The following is a 22,662-nucleotide window of genomic DNA, read 5'->3' as shown; positions in this document are numbered from 1 at the left end:
GTGAAATCTACCCACAAGACTGCTCGTGCGCGACGAATAGAGTGGATGTCTGAAGGTAAACCACGTGGACCCGATCATCCCTCTTACCGGGAATATAAACTAGCGAAACGTATATTCAAGAATACTCAATGCGCAGCCTATAATGAACACCTACGAAGTCTTCACCAAGATCTGAATGACGCTGCAGATGTTGACAGCAAGACATTTTGGAGAGCACTGAAGCTTCTAAAACGTCCTTCACGTCTCAAAGTTTCACCATTTAAGGTCGGTAACGAAACCTTACGCTCTCCCGTCGATATTGCGCAAGCTTTTGGTAATTACTTCCAGTCTGTTTATAAGGTTAATTCTAGGCCGGCAGAAATGTTCGACGCCGAACTTGATGACCCTAAGGACATTTTCGATCACGATGATCTAAACAGAAATATAAACTTCGACGAAGTTGAGTGCGCTATCCGAGGTTTGAAATTCAACAAAGCACCCGGAGTAGATCTTATTCAAAACGAGTATTTACGATATGGAGGACGGACTCTGATATTGTGTCTTCAAAAACTTTTCGCCAAATGTCTGGAGCATGAGCACGTGCCCAATGTATGGAAACGAGGTATAATTCTTCCCATATTCAAAGGCGGTAACAAATCTCGCGGTGATCCCGCAAGCTACAGGCCAATTACTCTTTTATGCTGTACATACAAACTTTTTGAATCGGTGATCAACAACAGAATTCATGACAGTCTAAAGACTTCACTTTTATCATTCCCAAACGACCAACAGAACGGTTTCCGCAAGTCTCTCAGTTGTACAACTGCCACATTTTCTCTCCAAGAAACAATGTTTCATAACATAGAGTTAGGAAGCAAAGTGTTTGTTGCATTCCTGGATATAAAAAAAGGCTTTCGATACCGTCTGGCACACAGGCCTTTTTCGTAAACTCACTAATGTCGGCATCACAGGCCATCTGCTTAACACCATTCGCGAGGCGTACAAGGGTATGTCGAGCGCCGTGACGTGGCAGGGTATGACGTCACATTGGTTTCCCGTTGAATCTGGAGTCCGACAAGGTGGTGTTTTGTCTACTTTTCTTTATCAAACGTTTATTGATAACCTACTTGACTATCTAAGTAAAAGCAAACATGGCGCCGTTATCGACAGGGTCCCTTCTGGGAATCCAACTCTGGCAGATGACATCACCCTCATCAGCACATCTCCGCGTTCGCTACAACACCTGTTGAACATTTGTCAGGAATATAGCATGAAGTGGAAGTTCGAGTTCAGTGATACAAAGTGCAAAATTTTAGTAATCGGAAACTACATTCCAAGGAATCCGAATGAAACATGGACACTAGGCCATCATACCCTTGATATCTCACACTCCCAAACTCACCTGGGTAAAGTGTTTTCGTCCAAACTGTCTAACACCGAACGTATCACCAACGCTTGTGATAAAGGTAGAAGAACCTTACATTCTATTGTTGGTGTAGCTCCCTCCTTATCTGCAATAAGTCCTGTCGTTAAAACCAGTCTCTACAAGAAAGTCGTTTTACCGTCGATTCTGTATGGGTGTGAACATTGGACTAATCTCACTGTAACAGAAATCTCCAAGATTGCTTGTTTTCAACACTACGCTGTAAAACTCATACTGGGTTTACCACGTCGTACAAGGTCAGATATAGCCGAATCTATACTTGGTCTTTTCAGAATCTCAGCAGAAGTCGACCGGAGGAAACTACTGTTTCTACAAAAAAATGATAGCTATGGACCAATCCTATCTGCCGAAGCAAATTTTTACCATACGTCTACATTTATATATTTCAGTGTTACCCAACACACCAGCTAACCATAAAGGATATTTCCCTGATATAGTTAAAGTACTCCGGAAATACAATCTTCTTTATTATTCGGAGACATATCTACGGTCTTACGTTTTTCCAACCAAGTCCCAATGGAAACGCATAGTGAAATCCACTATTAGGTCCTACGAAAACTCGGCTCTCAAGGAACGTATGGCAAATGATAATGACTTCTCCTTTTTCCAAAAGATTCATTGCTCATATGACCTATATAGCTTGTGGCATGCTGCGGAATCTCCGTCCGATATGCAAAACATTTATTATATATGTTCTGTGTTGGCTCTGCCTAGTGGCCGTGCCGATGAACAATGCCCACTCTGCACAATGTATCATGACGTCGCAGTAATTCATCTGTGTGCTGATTGTATAGTCAATATTGCTCTAAAACAAAGCTTTATGGAAGACATTCTCATTACCTTCGGTCCAACTGTATTCCATTTCATTGAGAGAATGGATGCTACTGCCTTCACCCGCACCATATTAGGAGCCAATACAAGAATTCCCTTCATTGACGATACAGACTATGAACAATTCCTCATGAAATCTGTTCGATTTGTCGCTCGTGTTACGCGATGTCTGTTGTAATGTCTTGACTTAACCCAACGTAACTGTTTCGCGCGGACATGAAAATCCCTTTCAATGCCGCGCTTGCATCTCGATGTATATACATATTTTTTTTCGCGTTTTCTTCTAATTCCTCTGTTCATTTACTTTTTTTATGTCGATTTCCTTGTATTTAAAATCTCCAACCGGAGGAAATAAAGTATGATGATGATGCATACATTAAACTATATGCTATTCTACCCCTGAGCTACCTTGTACATACATATACAAAAATGAATATATATACATGTATATGAACCACTGTATGTGTAACTTGCACACAGTATTCTCCTAGCAATCATGTTATACGAAACTGGTCGCTATGCAAGCATACGCGTGTATGCCACACGGTATGAGTGTATACCGTTCACACGGTATTCTATCCGCTTTATATGCACGCGTGTCTCGCGTTACTCAGAAGTGGCAATATCTAATAGGAAATTCCCGCCTGTTGATGGTTGCAGTAAGGGTACATCCGTCAAATGAACGAATGTGTATGTGTGAGTGTTTTTGTTTTGTTAATTTTGTTATTTTTTTAATTAACATGATATGAAACGGAGAAAATAAAAAGATAGGAAATGTATCAATAACTTTCTTGATATGACGGAAACAGTTGAGGAAAATGACACTGATTCTCAAAGCTAACGTAAAATATTACGCTGAAGCTTATACGTACTATCGAGTTTTGCCTTTATACTTATTTCTTTTGATTCAAACAAATATTTATTGTCAATCAAGAAGGGATTTGACACAAGCTATTATAATGTATCTTCCGTTTCTGCCAGATTACATTTATACAAAGCACTCATAACAATGAAAGTATGCTTATTTCTACAATGACCTTTAGAAGTTTGATTCGATGAAAGTTTACACAAAATTAATGATATTTGAGTAAATGTCTACGGTAAGATGGAAATTCAACATTTAAAGAGTTAACATTTTGGATAGCGACTTCGAACTGTTAACCTATTTGCAACGCAGCAGCAGTAGCTAGACTCAGTCCTATAGACAGCGAGGAAGAAGTATAAAGACGTCTCTTTTCACATTCCAAACGCAATAACACAGTCACCAGAAACAAATAAATCCAATATGGCGGAGCCCCGTGTCATTACCGTCATGCAGAGTATGCAATAAACAGTTTGGGTTTACAACAAACAGGCATGCAGTTGATTGGGGTTAAGGGTCACTCGGAGGCGGGCGAAAATATGACAACCGCCAACGAATCAATGCGAGAGCGAACACGCTAGACTCCAACATAACTGGTGTGTTCTCTGGTAAAAGCTTACCCTCGGATAGTATCACCTCTGTTGACATTATCTCGAGGTCAAGCAAGAGGATACATTTTTACGTGAACCTTGCATCATTGTTGATCCTCAATGGTCATAACACTGGGCTAGATGAACGTCCAGGGATGTCAATCATCTTTGTTGACATTATCTCGAGTTCAAGCAAGAAGATACATTTTACGTGAACCTTGCATCGTTGTTGATCCATAATAGTCATATCACTGGGCTAGATGAACGTCTAGGGATGTCAATATAAATCTGAATGAATCAGAAAGTACCAGGCTACAAAAGTGGCAAATCATATCGGGATTCAGAACAGCATTCGAAGAATTTAAGAATGTCCTTCCTGTGTGAGATGTTTCACGAACGTCCTGAAGAGCTGAATTTCTATTTTTTATGATTATCATTGTCAGTCTAAAGGCAGCTAATGCTCTGAATGACAGTAATCAGAAGATGCAGTGGGCTTGTAAGGACAACTGGCTACCGAGCATGGCTGTAGGCAATGTCAAGGTCAATGCAAAAAGTGTTGATCAACATGACATACATCTTCGTTCTGTCTACAGCAAAGGGAGAAGAGAAATGATCACCAGTACGGCAGAGGTACCACAATCCGTCAGCAATGTCTTATGGCAACAAATCTTTTAAATTCAGATACAGGATACGGACAGACTTGGACACCGTAAGATCAAAATAAACAAGACAGAAACATTTAATAACTTCAATGAAGGAACGTAAATAAATATGGATTAAGCGGATCGTTCGACCACATTTAGACCAAATGTAGGATTACAAACAATAGTGCTTAATTTTGCCCGAAATCTAAAAGTCCGACGGGAATAATCAGTGACTAGAAAAATATGAGGTTATTACGCATGTTATTATCGCGACATAACGACAGGAGCTTTGTAAACATCCAGTCAGATCTTTCATTATATCTTAATGTGACGGACTTACTCGTGGTTTTGACAGATCTGAATATAAAAAGAAAATATAAACAATATTCAATCTCTGTGAAAAGAGTCAACATGTAGTTACTATTTTGATTGAGAATGAAGTTTATAAGGGTGTTTTAAAGGGCCATTTGACAAAAATCCATTTGCGTCTTGCGAAGTGAGCCCATTGTCATAGTTTGGTTTGGTTTATTTTGTTTAACGTCCTATTAACAGCTAAGGTCATTTAAGGACGGCCTCCCGTGCGTGCGTATGTGTGTTTTGGGAAGCTGCGGTATGTTCGTGTTAAGTCTGCTTGTGATAGGCCGGACCTTTTACCGATTTATAGTGCTACCTCACTGAAGCATACTGCCGAAGACACCAGCAGCACACTCTATCCGGTCACATTATACTGACAACGGGCAGTCGTCCCACTCCAAATATGCTGAGCGCTAAGCAGGAGTAGCAACTACCAGTTTTAAAGACTCTCCATTGTCATAGCTTATGGAAAATCATGTGTAGTCTTGGATTTGTCTTCATTTCACAATGATGATAATCACACAAGAATTAACCATCTGATAGAAAGGGAATCTTGCTGCTTATCACACGTACATGTAACTCCTGACAGAAATTCAAGTGATAAAAGAACTTAGTTAGGATTACTACTATGTGTTAGAGTGCCATATTGGACAAATATAAACGCCTACCCATACATCCTTCACATAAGCCATATCTGCTGGTTGTGTTTGGGCAACAATTTCTGCTACTATATGAGGCTACTACATGTATGTCGGTCGGGTCAGAGGATGTTTAATAATGTCTATGAGCGGTTTGTTGGATTGCCATTAATAATTATAAAATTAAACATATCGTTTGGATGATTTTTATATAACAACTACATCTTTTGGGTTGTCATTTTGAGAGAGAAACAATTGATATGTTTAAAGAATAATGTATCGACTATGTAGATAGCTGCTTAAAATTCCTCAGTATTTTTAAGATTTGATGTTAAAAACGATATGCGTCATAGCATTCATTGAGTCCTTGGGATGTGGAGAGCTCACGTTAGCAAACAATTAGACGATAATACTATGATATTCACGACACTGCACTTGGGTAATGTAACCCAAGAGTCACAGCAAGTCATAGTATCTGGGTTAGTATGATACTACGTTTAGCCAGTAGTATAAATAGCATACGCCCAACACTGTACTGGAGTAATACAAATGATTTACAGCCAGTCATGTTATCTGGGTCAGTATAATACTACGCTTAGCCAGTAGTTAATATAAATGTTATACACCCAACACTGTACTGGAGTAATATAAATTATTTACAGCAAGTCATGTTATCTGGGTCAGTATAATACTACGCTTAGCCAGTAGTTTATATAAATGTTATACACCCAACACTGTATTGGAGTAATGTAAATGATTTACAGCAAGTCATGTTATCTGGGTCAGTATAATACTACGCTTAGCCAGTAGTTAATATAAATGTTATATACCCAACACTGTACTGGAGTAATACAAAGGATTTACAGCAAGTCATAGTACCTGTCATTTTAAATGTATCTGGGTCAGTATAATACTACGCTTAGCCAGTAGTATAAATACCATACGCCCAACACTTTATTGGAGTAATGTAAACATTACAGCATGTCATATTATCTATGTTAGTATTATTCCTCTTCCAGTTCGGCTGCGCAAAGTTTGACCTTGCATTGTGTTACATCAAACATTCGAACAGAACAATCACTTAAGTAATATTATAATAATCAAGATATTGTCTTTACATCTACCTAACAATGTGCCAACTAAGATATGGTATGTGTTCTCTGTATACATTGATATGATGTAGTGTGTGAATATTACGGATGTCATATGATATGTGTTCTCTGTATACATTGATATGATGTAGTGTGAGAATATTACGGATGTCATATGATATGTGTTCTCTGTATACATTGATATGATGTAGTGTGAGAATATTACGGATGTCATATGATATGCGATTTATTTCTTAGGCAAGCAATAGTCCTATCAATCTTACAGGATTGCAGACAGAATTTAATAACTTTCCAAAGAAGGATGTTTAATGCTTATATCTCGGTTTTAAAGGTGGGGTTTCCAGCAATGTTAATTTCCCATAGGTGTCGTTCAAACGATTTGTTTTTACCTTTAGCTACCACTCACAGATACATTACTTTTTGCCCTTGTCTACACATTTAACCAAAATTAATCTATGATACACTTGCCTAATTAACTAATTACGTAACTAAATTAGTAAACTAAGAACGTATTTCGTCATAATAAAGTAATAATAAATTGTTTTAACGAAATAGGAAAATTTGAACCTTAAAGTACATACCAAATTACTAAAACTACCACTGAAAATATGAATTTGTAAGCTTTTTTTGTTGTTGTTGTTGTTTTATTGTGACGAAGTTATACTTTGAATTTCTTCAAAATATTCAAAATTATTTAGCGTATAGTGAGTTTTATCACTTTCCCTAAACCTGCCAAGAAATTAAAACTTTACCTATTTGCAAAGTGTTGATTTTTTTACTTTGATGTGTGGCACCCCAACGACTTGTTGAACGAAAGTGGACATACAAGACCACACTGTTACACTCCCTCCAAACCGTAATGAACATATACGCCTTTCCTAATAAGTAATGTGTAGGCCACGTCCTTAAATGACCATGGCCGGTAATTATAATAAGGACTCTAAATACGATACATGACATGATCGATAGTGACTAAACAAATCGTGCAACAACATGCCGCATATATCCCAATTCCAATGTTCTTTTGACACATTTTTAAATTTTGCAAGATAATAGCTTCTATGTCCATGATTTGAAGTATCATATTCAAGTGTTTCTTTCTTATTTATAAAAGTGCGCCTGACGAAGGCGTCAAACACCTAATACAGTACTGTTCTCACAATAAGAGATAGGTGTTTAGATGCAGGTTTTTAAGTTGTCTTAAGATTCATGACCACACTTCCAGTAAATGCTACTTACTATTGAAATAGTTTGTACAAACCATGGCGTTTGCAAGATTATCTATGGCTTTACCTGTGGTTCTTTTAAAAATGGAACACTCTTGTATTCACAAAGGCCTACCAACTCTTCCTGATAAACCAAATTGTTGGTTCGTTTACAGCGGGAATAAGTAGAACCCCCCCCCCCCCCCCCTTTTTTTTTTTTTTTAAATCTATCTCAAAACAGGTAACAGGTACGAAATTATACTTTTTTATGGGTAACCATATGACATTTACAAAGGTACTCTATACTTGAATTCTAAAAATACATTTTAGATTTTAACAGACCATCTCTGATAGGGTAGGCAAATGTGTCAATGATTTTTTGGTATTTGTAATCAATACTCAGGTAAAATATTGATAGCAGTACCTTCCAAATAAACGGATAAGCAACTTGTTTTATTTTCATAATGATGCTAGGCCCAGAAATGGCTCTAGATTTTCTTGAAAGGAAATGCATTTTGCCATTGGATTTGCTAATATTGGGCAATGTATAGGTGAAATACACAGATAGTTTGTCCTTGGATTGTAAAAGTGCAAGGTAACCTGGGGTCCATTACGGGTACAGTATAAATTTTAACGGAATCTTACATTACAACGGCTTTTAATTTCGTGAAATACCCAATGCAGCACCTAACCAGCTAAAACCTGCTCTGTAACCAGTATAGTTTCTGCGGTCAGGCATGACAGTGTTACAATATGATTCACCGAGAGCGTCGTCTCAGTAGCCCTAGGCATATACGGCCAGGTGTGATTACCCTAGTCGCTTTGTAAAAAGCTCTGGGTTGACAGGTAAAATAAATTTGAATGGAGATTTTATGTCAACAGACATTAATAAAGCCAAGAAATCTACTAGAATCACAAGACTTCCACGGCACAATTGTTTGCTTCATATTTTAAAAGCAAATGCCAAAAATTTTACTGGTGATAGCATCTGTGCGAAGCGTTTAAAGAATTATCGGAAACCTCAAGATTAAAACGTTGGTGTTGATGATGATAAGTGGCGGAATATACAATAACATTTATCTTTATTCCTCAGAGTTCTGATCACAAGTCCCAGATCATCTCCTAATGTGGCCAGAAGAAGCGAAACTACTTAAACTTCACCAGCATAGCCCTACCTGATAGGTGCATTCTGGATACAGTAGGACCTTTCTATGTAAGCAATAATGATGCGAAAATTACAAAATCCGTCATTGATAATCTCTCATGGCTGGAAAAAGATGGCAATGTCATTCAAGCAATTGCTGTCTGTTTGCCTCAATAATGTTATCGAGGCACTAGTTAGAATAGTAACAGCCTGTCTCAGTGGAAACCTAGGACTTATATATATTAGAACACCAGAGCGAGGAGCAAAGGGTAGGACACTGGTTGACAAAATGAAAACGCGCCGTAGTGTTCACAACAACTTAGCTCATCGTGGGACAGATGAGCAAGATCTTACTAGATGGGCCAAGTCACTATTTGTCAAACTAGATGCGACTGCGGATAATTGTGGCTTCCCAAAGTCAGACATGGAACACTTTCGGACAATATCCTGCGGTATATACTAAACATCACTGTCAGCTGGCTATGTCAGTGATCACCTCAGTGATGATAGTGACTACGAAATCTAGATATATCGGCACTCACGGGACATTGTACGATGTCAGATCCACTCGAGGGATTAGAACAGTGTAAAATACATCGTCTGGATCCAGCAAGACACCATCAATCCCTCAAAACATTAGTATTGTCCGTTTCCTGCTGGACAGATAACCAAGGGAATATGTTCCCACGTTGCCAGTATCCTATAATATCTAGAACACTACATGCATATGGAAACCAGTAAGCCTTTGCGACCAAAAGCCAAAAGGTTTAAAACAAACCTCATGCAATATGGATTTCGCTTCCAACAGTCATCTTCCAGGTATAAGGCATATATGATCGACATCGACGACTAGAACTACGATATAGACCAACACTGACATGGCAAATCAGATTCCAGGACGAAGAAGACATACTGGATTCAAGATAAGGTCGTTTAATGTGTAAACCAACATAAGTCTAGTAAGTAGCGTTCTTGTCAGAAGATTGATTCATCAGTTGTAAGAACATTTACTATTTGTGGATATCGGGGAACATGACGGCAATTTTGAAAGTGGAAACTCGTGAGTTATTAGTGTAGATGTCAGTTCCTGTGTACTTATAAAACTAAACATAAACATTTTTAGTTCTGTTCACTTTACAATATTTCAATGCAAAACTACGGAAGAGCATTATGGCCATGAAGTAAAAAAATTAAATTCATTTTTTCATGTTAATAAGTCGAAATTTCGACTTAATAACTCGAAATTTCGAGACTTACTAACACGAAATATCGAGATAATAACTCGAAATTTCGACTTACTAACACGAAATTTCGAGATAATAACTCGAAATTTCGAGATCATAACTCGAAATTTCGACTTAGTAACTCGAAATTTCGAGATAATAATTCGGAATTCCAAGATAACTCAACAGGTTTAGCTTAGATTTTTTAGTTAAAGCATGATGGAGCAAGACAAAGAAACACTGGTTCGAACATACTTTAATTTAGGATTAAGCAACAAGGAGATTTTGATATGCTTAGCAACACAACATAGGATAATGATCAGCTCCCGGACCCTTAAAAGAATAACTAAAAAGGGTAATATGTACAGAAGGAAAAGCGACCACTGTCTTGTTGAAGCTGTGTTGTTCATAACGCGAGAGTGTGAAGGTTCTGGCCGTCTTCATGGATATCGCTGGATGCATTTAAAGTGTGTTCAGAATGGAATTGATGTTTCTCAAAGGACAGTACGTTTATTACAAGGTTTAATAGACCCGGATGGGTTAAAACAAAGAACAAAACGACGTTTAGTTAGGCGACAGTATCGTTGTTCAGGACCAAACGCATTATGGCATATCGATGGTTATGACAAACTGAAACCTTATGGTATATGTATTCACGGATGCATTGATGGATTTTCCCGGTAAGTGATTTGGATGGAAGCGTGGAATACAAACAACGACCCAAAGGTCATTGCTGGTTATTACATCAGATCACTTCAAAATAAAGATGGATGTCCAGAGCGATTAAGAGCAGATGCTGGAACTGCAAACCAAAAGATAGAAAGTTTTTGGGGTGTATTTCGCAAAGAAGTAACAAGTTTGGAAGGATTTGTTCAAACAGGTTCAGGACGATAACTACTTCATTGGCCATTTCTTAGACAAGAATTTAATTCAGTTCTGCTTTATGGATTTAATACAGGTAAGATTTATCGAACGTACAAAGATTTGTAAATCATCCTACATGATTTACTCAATACCAACATTACAACTCGTATTTCATACAAATATTTTGTTCAAATAATACTCAAGAAAGAATAAGCTGACACAGCTTTATATATGTTACATGTACGTACATATATATAGTTTGTTTATTTTAGCGCTACTAATTTATATAAGCTACTTATGGAATCACATTCTGTCTCTGAGCGATATGCTAATGTGGACGACAATTAATACATACATGTTCATGTTAATATGCATGTATTCACAATAGTGGCATAGTCGATGAAAATGCACTTGCAGAGACACAATTATGAAGAAAAATGCCATAAAATTGCAATTTTCTCCCGTTATATAGTTTTGGATGCAAATTTCCATCACAAAATCGGATGGAGCTTTACTTGTTTCATATGTGTACCAAAAATCAGCTAATTCCATGTGGTGGAACGTTCTCATATCGCCGCCTGAATGTGGTTGTAAATTGAAAAAAAGGGGAAATGGGTAACAACCTTGTCTGAAACCCTATTATATAGCTTATTATATACAAAATTTTATATTGAATATCAGAGCGGATATTTTCATGACAGTTTTATGATATTTAACGACTAAATAAAGAGTATCGATATAAAGATTTACACTGAGGACACCCTGATACACGAATACTGTTCTATCTCAAGTTGTCCTCTTTTGAATTTTCTGATCGTGTGGCCTTGTACATTTATCCGTATCTTCTTGTCTTTGTCTATGCGTTTACGGAATCATTGACTCGACGCTAGCTATTCTTGTCTCACTTTCCTTGTTTTATTGTCCCATCTCCAAAGCGTTGTGGCTCTGTCAGGGCTGGGACCCTGACTTGTCTCACTTTATTTGTGCCTGCCGACCACGCCACATCGAATAGATAAATTATCCATATGAAATACTTTATTTTGTTCTAAGTAATCAATCAATTCTGCGCTTCTTGGAGGTATTGAAAGTGATTTATTATATTGTCTTGTTATTTTGTATAATTAGTTGTTCGTTATTTATCACACATTTTCGCATAATTGTACCAAACTACTAAGTATTAGCTGTTTACAGCAATCATCGGTGGCTTGCTATTTTGTTTCTTTATCGACGTTTCATAAAGCAATCGTTATTGTTTCAAGATGGAGGGTAAATGTGTTGGAGAAGGCTGTCAACTATACTTCAAGAAACGTAGTGGCAATAAGAACAGAAGTGCACGCAATGTAAATAGTCCACAATATAAATGGCTCCTAGATACGCTGGTGCAACAAGGATTGATGTCAGCAAAGGACCAAGCACTTATTTGCCAGAAGTGCTACATGAAATATCTTCGGAACAAAAATCAGCCTGAACCTGAACCCGAGCAGAACCAGGAAATAGAGGAAGAAGACGACTCCCCGTCCCATATCCTGCCGTTGCTGACCCTTCATGATCTTTTGAATGGATCATTTTCACACAAAAATGCTGTCTCTGTCTTGTTACCTTTGCAATAAATGGAACAAAATCATCAGTCTTACCAAAACGTGCAAGACATCACCTGATCTATTCACACAAACTGTGGTGTCCCACCTGCTCCATTCACCTTATTGGTAACGACTTAGATCCGTCTACAGAGGTTGTCCTTGATGGTAGAGGTTCCTTGGAATCTCAGTTACCATCAAAATCGTCCGAAATCATTAATGACCTCCTAGAGGTGTCGCACGTCCTTTCACAGAATCAGTCTGCGTTTGCAATAAGCTTTTCTTCTCCAAAGATCAGTTCTGCGAAATCCACTCGCACTGTTCCCCATATCTTTCATCTGGTATATATACCAAGACTACACACGATGCTCTATTACTGTTCTGGGTAAAACTGAAAACCGGCATTTCCTGGAGTCAGTGTTCTTTTCTTTTTGGAATTTCCAAGTCAAGTGTGTCCAAAACTTTCCATTCCATAGTACAGGCATTAGACACATCGATAGTCCCACAATTTCTAGGTCCGGATCACTTGACAAGAGAACAGTTGCTCGGGCACAATACCGTCTTTTCAGAAGCATTTTTTGGAGATAAAGCCACTGCCATATTAGATGGCACCTATATTTATATCCAGAAAAGCTCTAACCACAAGCTCCAGAGAATGTCCTACTGTGGCCAGAAGAAGAGAAACTATCTCAAATTCATGAGCATCGCCTTACCAGATGGCTACATTCTGGACACAGTAGGACCATTCAATGGCAGCGAAAATGATGCTACAATTACAAAAAAAGTCATGGACAAGCTAGTTACTTGGCTACAACCAGATGGCAATGTTGTCGTTGACCGAGCATATTACGTACTGTTTAATAGGATAACAATTGGTTTGCATCCAACTCCCAAAAAGGGTGTATTCTCTAAAAAACACAGTTTTTGTGTCTAAAATGTTATCATCGAAAATGGCATTTTTGAGATTGTTTCTTCCATAAAACAGCCAAATGGCGCGATGGAAACATGATGTTTTGTCACAATCATGCTATGAATGTATTCTTTACGGTAACCATCATTTGATTAGATTTTCATTAATATTTTACATAACATGCACATTTCATCAACACTTAGACAGCTTCTGAAAGGTACAACTTTGGGGAGCCATAAAAAACAAACCAAGTTACCTAAATCTTTATACTTTATAAATTTGTGACCACAACGGCATGGGCAATGCACCACCAACAGGAAATTTGAATCAGAGAAGGGGCCATTTTGGAAACAGGCCCTTTGCAAAATTCTGATTTTTTTCCCAAAAAAACTTCTATTTTGACTCCGACATGGGATAGTTTAACCCAGGAGGGGCTCTATTGCCAAATATCAGCACCCTTGTACAATTATAAAGTGATGTATTAACTTTGTAGATATCTTTTGAGGTGGTTGCCCTACATCTTCCTCGTTCTTGTCTTTCGCATTAACTGTTAGTCTTTTCAAAACCTTCCTTCCAGTTGGTATTGACTCCTCATAAAGTGATGACAAGTCTGCGTCACTGATCAGTCCAAAAGCAGAGAACTGTAACACCTCTTTCCAGTTGTCAATAATAAACATTGGCTCTTGTATAAGCTCTTTGTGGGCAACTTCACGTATGATTGTTTGTAGAGTATCCGCACTAACTCTCTTCTTAACACTGTGGTTACCCAGTACATCTAGCAGGTCGTCAAGGTCAACACTGGCAAAATCTTCCAAAGCAGAGCGAATCACCTGGCTGTCTTCCCGGTTTGCAAATTTCATAAAAGAGTCAACTAGGTTTTGGCAAGGACGACCTAAAGCTGCTTTGATGAACTGTGTTGACAACTGAACAGGAATGTACTTGAAGTGGGCCCATCCGAATAAGTAAATACGTGCACATGCTTTCCATTCCTGCTCTGTGAAGTCGTGTCTAAGGAAAGGTACCTTTTCGTCTAGGCCAGTTGTACATCTTTCATAAAAATCACTCCAAAATTCACAGAGGCAATCCATTACCACCCCATTACCTGATCCTAATTCTTTTACCCCCTGTTTCCAGTGTACGACCAATTGTGATGACTTGTTGTAAAGCTTTATCTTCTGAGAATGCGCCCATGAGGTCAGTCATACAATTTCCTCTTCGGATGTGAATGGTGCGCTCTTCTATGGCTGCTTCTGGTCTTAAGGGAGGTGTCACATTTTCTTGATTTTGTAGAGTGCTGACATGTTCAGCGCTATCTTCCTCAAGTAATAAATCTATGTCATGCTGAAGATTAAGAGTTTCATCTGCACTATTTAGTCTGTCTGTTGGACCGAACGAGATCTCTGGATCTTGGTAGAAAAGCGGAAATACATCCACAAGGTTTAATTGGTCACTTGATGTTTGTGACAAATTAGAACGATGAGTGTTATCAGGAGTGCTCGTGCAAAAGGTTTGCTCATTCACATCCAATTGTGAAACTGGAAGCTGGCGTATTGGAGAGTAGTCCTGCTTGACAACTTGGTCTTTCTCTACCACATATCCATCTCTGGTTCTTTTCGGATATCTGCTGATGTCCGGAAGGGAGTCATCACTGTCTGATGCTATGTCTGTTTTTCTCTTAAGCGCTAAATAAAACCGTAACTTTTGCAATTTTGTGCTGTCAATAATTTCACCAACCGTGATGTTTTCCTCCAGGGATACTTGCTTGTAGTCCATAATATCACACTCAAATTCATCCGGATTCCCATAACCAAACTGGCCATTCAGAAAAATTTCTTTTGCAGCTTGCAACAGATCAGCCTTGCAGTTATGTTTTGAAACCTTTGTCTTTCTTACTCCTCCTCCCTTTTTAGCTCTTATTGATTTATATAAATGTGAAGAGACGTCGAAAACCATAAGGCCAAATTCAATAATCCGTTGGTTTTTCAATGCATTTTTTGAATAAGATGAAGTAGATCCTTCGCTCAACGTACTCAATGATGGTCCGGCCTCTTCTTCTGTCTGGTTTCTTTTTAATTTGTGTTTTAATTTTTCAAGGAGACTCATCTTTGCGTTTCCTTTATGTTTTCTTCGCTTAGCAATTAAAGACCGCAAGGCAATCCTGTCCCCATATTTTGGTAAGAATTCCTTCAAGTCTTCTTCTGTCATGTCCTTGATGCTTTCCTCATCAATCTAAAAAGAAAAAGAAAAAAGAATGGATTAATTATGTGTCATAAAATAGATGATGCTTCAACATATCGACATAATATTATAAATAACAGCCCCAGCATACGTGAATAGCCCTGTGTCATAGAACAAAGGAAGCCTTTACATCTCCAGAAACAAGTTAAAGTTGTGTCTACGTTCTTGCACATTGACATTCAAACAAAAAGACCTTGTAAATCTTAATTTATATGTATGACTTGTATTCTGAACTACATGTATGTATTTATATGCAAGAGGCCCACAGGCCTAAACGGTCATCTGACATCTACATATAAATCCACATATATGACCCCTGTGACCTTGAAAGTAGGTAAAGGTCATTCATATGAGGAAACTTTGTAGCAATCCATCCCAGGTACCTACTGGCCAAATATCAGCACCCAGGGCCTTTCAGTTATATAAATTGAGAAGAAGATTGTTAAAGGAAAAGTTTACGGACGGCGACAGACGATGACGGTCGACGGACGAAGCATGATGACAATAGGTGATCCTGACCCTTTGGGTCAGATGACCTAATGATAATCTTGGTGCAATTTTAACAGTAAATTTACATTTTAACCTTCGGATTAACAACATTAAAGGGGCATCCCGCGAAAGTCAAAATTTCAGTTCTTGAATGTGTACATGCTGTTTACACTACCAATTTTATTTTCCTGCTCTCTCAATACTCGAAGTCTGTTCAAAATTGTCAGTTTGACCACTCGCATTGTTCAGAAAGCCCCGAAAAATAGCACTTATGCAACGTGACAATGGTGGAGCAAAAACGTCTGGTCAGATAGGTAGAAATTCCGTTAACTATCACGAAGTCATTCGTTTTATATGAATACATATCTGCAAAATCTGATTGTCACAGTCCATCAGAATACCCACTTGACATGTGTATGAAGTATTAAGGGGAAAAAAAGAAAATTAGTTTGCTTTCGTGGGATGCCCCTTTAAGTGAATATGATAGATTGTGTTGAATATACTTATGATTAACATAGAAACACAAATGATGAATAAGGACAATTTTACATGTGCCCTGTCAGGGCCTCGAACTCTCGATATATGGCAGCAAATCACCTAGCCAGAAATACCTATGGCCGCAACTCAACTTCCTTGTAGTATGTATTTATATATGTTTTATGAACTAATTAAGTAATAGTTTGTTGGTACTGGTACAGAGAGTCATGATCCATGTTGTATTGACACAGAACCATTTCTATACTTAAAGCAAAAAATTAAAATTAAGTGTGCACCTTCAAGTTTTCTTGTCATTGACTTAAATCATGCCACACACCTACTTCAAATGTACAATATTCTTCAAATTATTGTTTTGTTTGTTTGGTTTGTTGTTGTTGTTGTTTGATGTCCTATTAATAGCCAGGGTAATTTAAGGAAGTACGAGGTTTGGGAGGTGGAGGAAAGCTGGAGTACACGGAAAAAAAACATTGACCTATGGTCAGTACAAGGTACTTGGCAACTGGCGGTACCCCATGTGGGTTTTGAACTCGCAACCAAGAGGTGGAGGGCTAGTGGTAGACTGTCGGGACACTTTAACCACTTTGCCACCGCAGCAAATTAAAATATTCTTTTGGTTTTTCCTACCCCTATTGTACTGATTCTCTTACATTTATTTCTCCTTTATCATTATTATAATAATTATTTTGTTATTCATAAAGTTCTGCAAGAATTTTTTCTTTCCATGAAAAAATCCAACACTTTTAGGTGGTTCCACTTTGTTTCTATCCCTATTGGCTTAATTTGATTTTGACCCTTGATCAAAGTGCCTCGAGATATGGTCAACTGATACCTTGTTTGACTCTGCCCAACTTAGCTTTGGATGTCATTATTACAAAATTTTTATACTTAGCAATCAAAAGATTTGACCTTGACTTTTGATACGATGACCTTTGGGGTCTTAATGCCTTAAAGGTCATCTGATTTATATAATTTTTTTAGTTATTGCTGAAGATATTATTATTAACACATTTGACCTTGACTTTTGATACGATGACCTTTGGGGTCTTAATGCCTTAAAGGTCATCTGATTTATATAATTTTTTTAGTTATTGCTGAAGATATTATTATTAACACATTTGAACCCCCCACCCCCGGGGCCACGGTGGCCGAGTGGATAAGGTGTCTGACATTCTGCCACTAGCCCTACACCTCTGGATTGCAAGTTCGAATCCCACGTGGGACAGTCGCCAGGTACTGACCATAGGTCGATGATTTTTTCTCCGTGCTCCGGCTTTTCTCCACCTCCAAAACCTGGCATGTCCTTAAATGACCCTGTCTGCTAATAGGACATCAAACAAAATGAACCAAACTGAAACCAAACATTTGATCTATGACCTTGAAAATGAAACAAGGTCATTCATTTGAACAAACTTGGTTTCCTTTAACACAGCATGCTACTGGCCAAATATCAGTACCATAATTTTAAATTTTAAAATATTTTCAGACATTTGTCCCCCGTGACCTTAAAAATTGGCCAAGGTCATTCATTTGAACAAACTTTAAGGCCCTTTTTATCAGTACCGAAGCCTTTTGGTCATTGAGAAGAATTAAGTTGCTTGAAGATTTTCAGACATTTTGACCCCTGAGACCTTAAAAGTATGTCAAGGTTATTTATTTGAACGACCTTAGTTTCCTTCATCCAAGCATGCTACAGACCAAATATCAGTACTGTGGACCTTTCAGTTATTGAGAAGAAGTAAGTTGATTGAAGATTTGAAGACATTTGACCGCTGAGACATTGAAATAAGTCTGAAAGGTCATTCATTTAACAAAGGAGGTGGTGCATAGGAGGGCTAAATCGGCCCACAGCGATTTTTTTCTCGGAAACATATTTTTGTCATAAGCATAATATTCCCGATTATGTGGGAGGAATTAATTTCCAATCCTCAACGTATATATTCTTTTTTTGGTGATTTCATTATTTCCCCATCATACTGTATAAGAAGCTAATGTTTTGACCACTAATTATTATAGAACACATTTTTATTTCCTATTTGTGAAACAAATTCACCCCATTTGTTTAAGGTTTAATTTTGTATATGAATCATCACGCTCCGTGACACTAAAATTAAATTTCAGCCTAATTTGATGTCTTTTTTGTGAAAATCATTGTTTTTAACTTTTCATTTAAAGTCTAATACCACAAAGTTATTGATTGAGTACTATCAAAATTTCCGGTTAGAAATAATCTATGGATATTCATAAACATTTAATGAAACAAATTGATTTGGTGAATTACTGGATATGCCAAGATTTTATTATGTTAAATGCATACACCCTCAATTTTGGACAACATATCAAAGTACCGAAAGTACTGAAAAATAGAGGCAAATGCTAAAAATCCAACAAAAATAACAATGCAATCAGACCTTACTGCTTGTGTCAGACAGGGTGATCCTTTTTAACCCTTTGTTTTTTAATACAATTTACTTCATGACCTTTCTTTGTATGCAAAAATCTTTTGTTATCCAGTAATTTTTGATGATTTTTTTTGGTTGTGTATTAAGATTAATATACAAACATGTTTTTTAAAAGCAAAATTTGATAGTACTCCAACGATTATTACATTTTATCTACTTTACAAATAAAAAAAAATTTCAAGAAGGTAAATTTTTAACTGATAATTTTGTTAAAAAACCTGTAATTACACTTTCTATTATACAAATTCATACTAAACACACATGTTTTTTTTAAATATAACATCACATGAGACTATCAATGCAATATGAAATTGATCAAGTACTTTTGTACGAGAAATATATTGAATTTAAAAGGGAGGGTACACATTTTTTACAGAAATCATGTTAGGTGTCGCTGCGTATACAGCATTTCGTTTTAGTGTCTAAAATGACATGTATTTGGTAAAAGTCTATCATAATATCATACATAAAATAAGATTCGGCCGTGGGCCGCCATGTACCACCTCCTTTGGTAGCTCTTCATCCCATCATCTTACATCCATAATATCAGCACTTTTGGTTATTAAGATGAATTGGCTATAAATCATCCTGACCTAAACTGATTCTGCTTAAAACTTCATAAAAGTTGAAAGATGGTCACACATGTACCTGTATATACACGTCATAATGTGGTAACCTAGACGTTGAATAAATTAATCGCCTGGAGATGGCCGTTAGGCCTGAAAACGTTAACAAAACACAACAGTTATCATGTTGAATTTGTATTTTTCAACTATATATACATATACATACAGTGCATTCCTCTTAATATCATGTCCTATTTGTCAGACAAAAACATGATATTTACAGTAGTGTGACATTAAGAGAAACATGTTTTTTCACTAAATCTAGTGCATTACCAATCTCCATAACTAAAATTAAGCTATTCAATGTACATATTGGATGTTTCAATCCATAGATAACATTATTTCATTAAAAAAATTTGTTTTGTCATTTTGTATTTTCTATGCAATATTTCGTGCAAGTTATATCTGAAATTAGTGGAAATGACATCATTTTATAGATACTTCATGTGATAGGTTAGAAAACATGATATTAAGAGGAATTAACCTAAAACTACATGATATTAACCAAATAAAATTACATAGATTATGTAGAGGAGAAAATGGTGTTTGGAAAAAAACAAGATATAAAAAGGAATGTGATATCAACAGGGGTGATATTAAGGAGAATCCACTATATATGTAGTTTTGAACGAAATGTAAATTGTAACGGTCACACATATACTTGTATATGTGATATTGAAGGAAATTAAATGGTCACACAATTGTTATTGTGTATGTCACTGATATTCATTGAAATTCATTGAGAAAATGTGGAAATACAAAGAATATATATAGCAAAAGAAAAAAAAAATGAAAGACTTTTGGCATGTCACAGCTCACTGTATATTTAACAATAACATATACAATATGTAATATTGAAAATAAATGAATGGGTATATAAAGTCTTAAATAACACAGATAACTTTCACACAGGTAACTTACCTGTTTGGTATGAAACTGACAATAATTATTTTGTCATTGTTTTCCTGTGGGAGTGTGTACATATATGGGTGTGTGTGTGTAGGGTGGATAGGTTTTGGTGGGGTACTTGGTAGTATTATAATATATACATGCATACAAGTTGTTTTTACCACAGCATGGGTAGGGGACTTGGTATATTGCTTATTGTTCATGCTAGTGTTGTAAACAAATCAACAACTTCAGAGTTTTATTAACTGAAAAGATGCATGTGTATTGTGATGCAAAAGTAAACCAACTGGGATACAAAATTTCATTTGATGTACATGTAAATAATTTTTTGAGATATGATACTGCATAAATATATACGGGATGTCAATTACTTTATGTGATACAATACAATTAATACATGTCAACAAATACTTTAAGTTCTGTGCCTCAGATATTAATTATATGCCAGTAGCAAGTTGTTTAATATCTGTACTCAATTTAAAATGTAATCTCTGCATTACAGCAATTCATGCTAGACTACTAGATAACTGGTATTAGGGAATCAAAGGGGTGTTTGAGTGAGGGTCCTTTATGAGACTTTCTTTGGTCATAATTAGTTCATAATATATTACAATAACAATCTGGATAATTATGAAGATCTATGTTATGGAATCTTTCAAAGTCCATGTTAAAGCTTATAATATTGGTCATAAATACAGTAGTCCCCCGGTATACCCCCCCCCCCCCCCCCCCCCCCCGTTTCAAATGCCACCCCGCATACTGCCACAATTTTGTTAGGAACGGATTTCCCTGCTATATAAAACCCCGTTAATATCGTCATCCCCCGCATATCGCCATCCGCCAACTAATTTCAAAAACCAAACTGCCATATCCTCCGAAATTATCGCCATTGTTTACGTTTTTGCTGTCACTCACGTGTCTGTCGAGTCGTCAGTCATGCGTGTATAATCCACACATACAGGTGTACACGGGTAAGTTTCCTCGGCTACAAAGTAAATACTACTCACCTGAAATATTTGAATGTGTTTTGTGGTTGTTTGTCCAGTTTGCTTTTCATAAATAGATCTATTAACATGACGTTACGTTCCCCTGGGTCTAATCTTTGAAACAGTAATCTTAGAACTTGTAATATAAATGGTGCAATAATTTGATTTACAGTGTATATATGCTTCTAGTTATTGTGTGTGCCTCATACCATTTCAACCCCTCTGGTGCCCCTTGGCAGTTGATAAGAAAACAGTTGCTAATTCACATTGATTGAAGTTGAAACTTATTAAATTCACCAAATAAATATGTTCATCTGTGTAGGTTACTGTGAGTTGTTGATAGACAGATACACACAAATATGGTTTGTAAGAAATAATAGACATTTTAAGAAATATTAGACATTTAAAATGCCTAGCTGAAAAGACAATGAAGATGACTATGCTTTACATGTCTAGTCAACTGTACAGGACACAGGTGAGTTGGCTAGCTGTGGTACCTGTGATCATGACTGACCTAGATTTCTGTACCACTAGTACAGCTGCAGTCAAAATGGGGTATATGTACAACTTGTGGGTACTATTAATTTAGTGTAATTAATAATTAATTAGATAATTAATTAGTAACTCGAAATTTCGAGATAATAACTCGGTTTGACAGGTAGCTGGGGCCAGGTGATGAACTCTCCAATCGGGCCTATATCTTGGCGTCATAGTTATCCACTTTGCAGAATTCGTGTACATTACAACGATATCGCATCAAAATAACAATAAAACGTACCTTCTCATACTGCATTTTTTCGTACACATCCATCCGTCCTCTCTCGATGAAAAACGCCTCCATCCTCCTACCGTCTTTCATGCGCACACGTGTACTGTAGCCTAGCTAACAGCAGGAAACGGCTTGATCTGACGTTTCCGCATTCAGGCAGAAACTTCTGTACATGACATAGATTCCGGGTTATTATCTTGAAATTTCCAGTTAGTAAGTCGAAATTTCGAGTTATTATCTCGAAATTTCGAGTTAGTAAGTCAAAATTTCGAGTTATTATCTCGAAATTTCGAGTTAGTAAGTCGAAATTT

At 37.0% G+C, this 22,662-nt stretch overlaps 1 protein-coding gene across 1 annotated transcript; it reads right to left on the bottom strand.

The window, feature by feature from the left end:
* Positions 1 to 13,669: 13,669 nt before the first annotated feature.
* On the bottom strand, positions 13,670 to 22,371 carry LOC117319190 (the record flags this gene model as incomplete). The annotated part of the gene is given in 2 exon segments (XM_033874027.1): positions 13,670 to 15,606; positions 22,361 to 22,371. Coding segments are annotated over 2 exon segments (1,142 nt in total), but the record flags the coding sequence as incomplete, so codon positions are not given.
* Positions 22,372 to 22,662: the final 291 nt, after the last annotated feature.

The sequence above is a fragment of the Pecten maximus genome, unplaced genomic scaffold, assembly GCF_902652985.1.
Source record: "Pecten maximus unplaced genomic scaffold, xPecMax1.1, whole genome shotgun sequence".
Classification (NCBI taxonomy): domain Eukaryota; kingdom Metazoa; phylum Mollusca; class Bivalvia; order Pectinida; family Pectinidae; genus Pecten; species Pecten maximus.
This window is presented reverse-complemented; position numbering and strand designations above follow the sequence as displayed.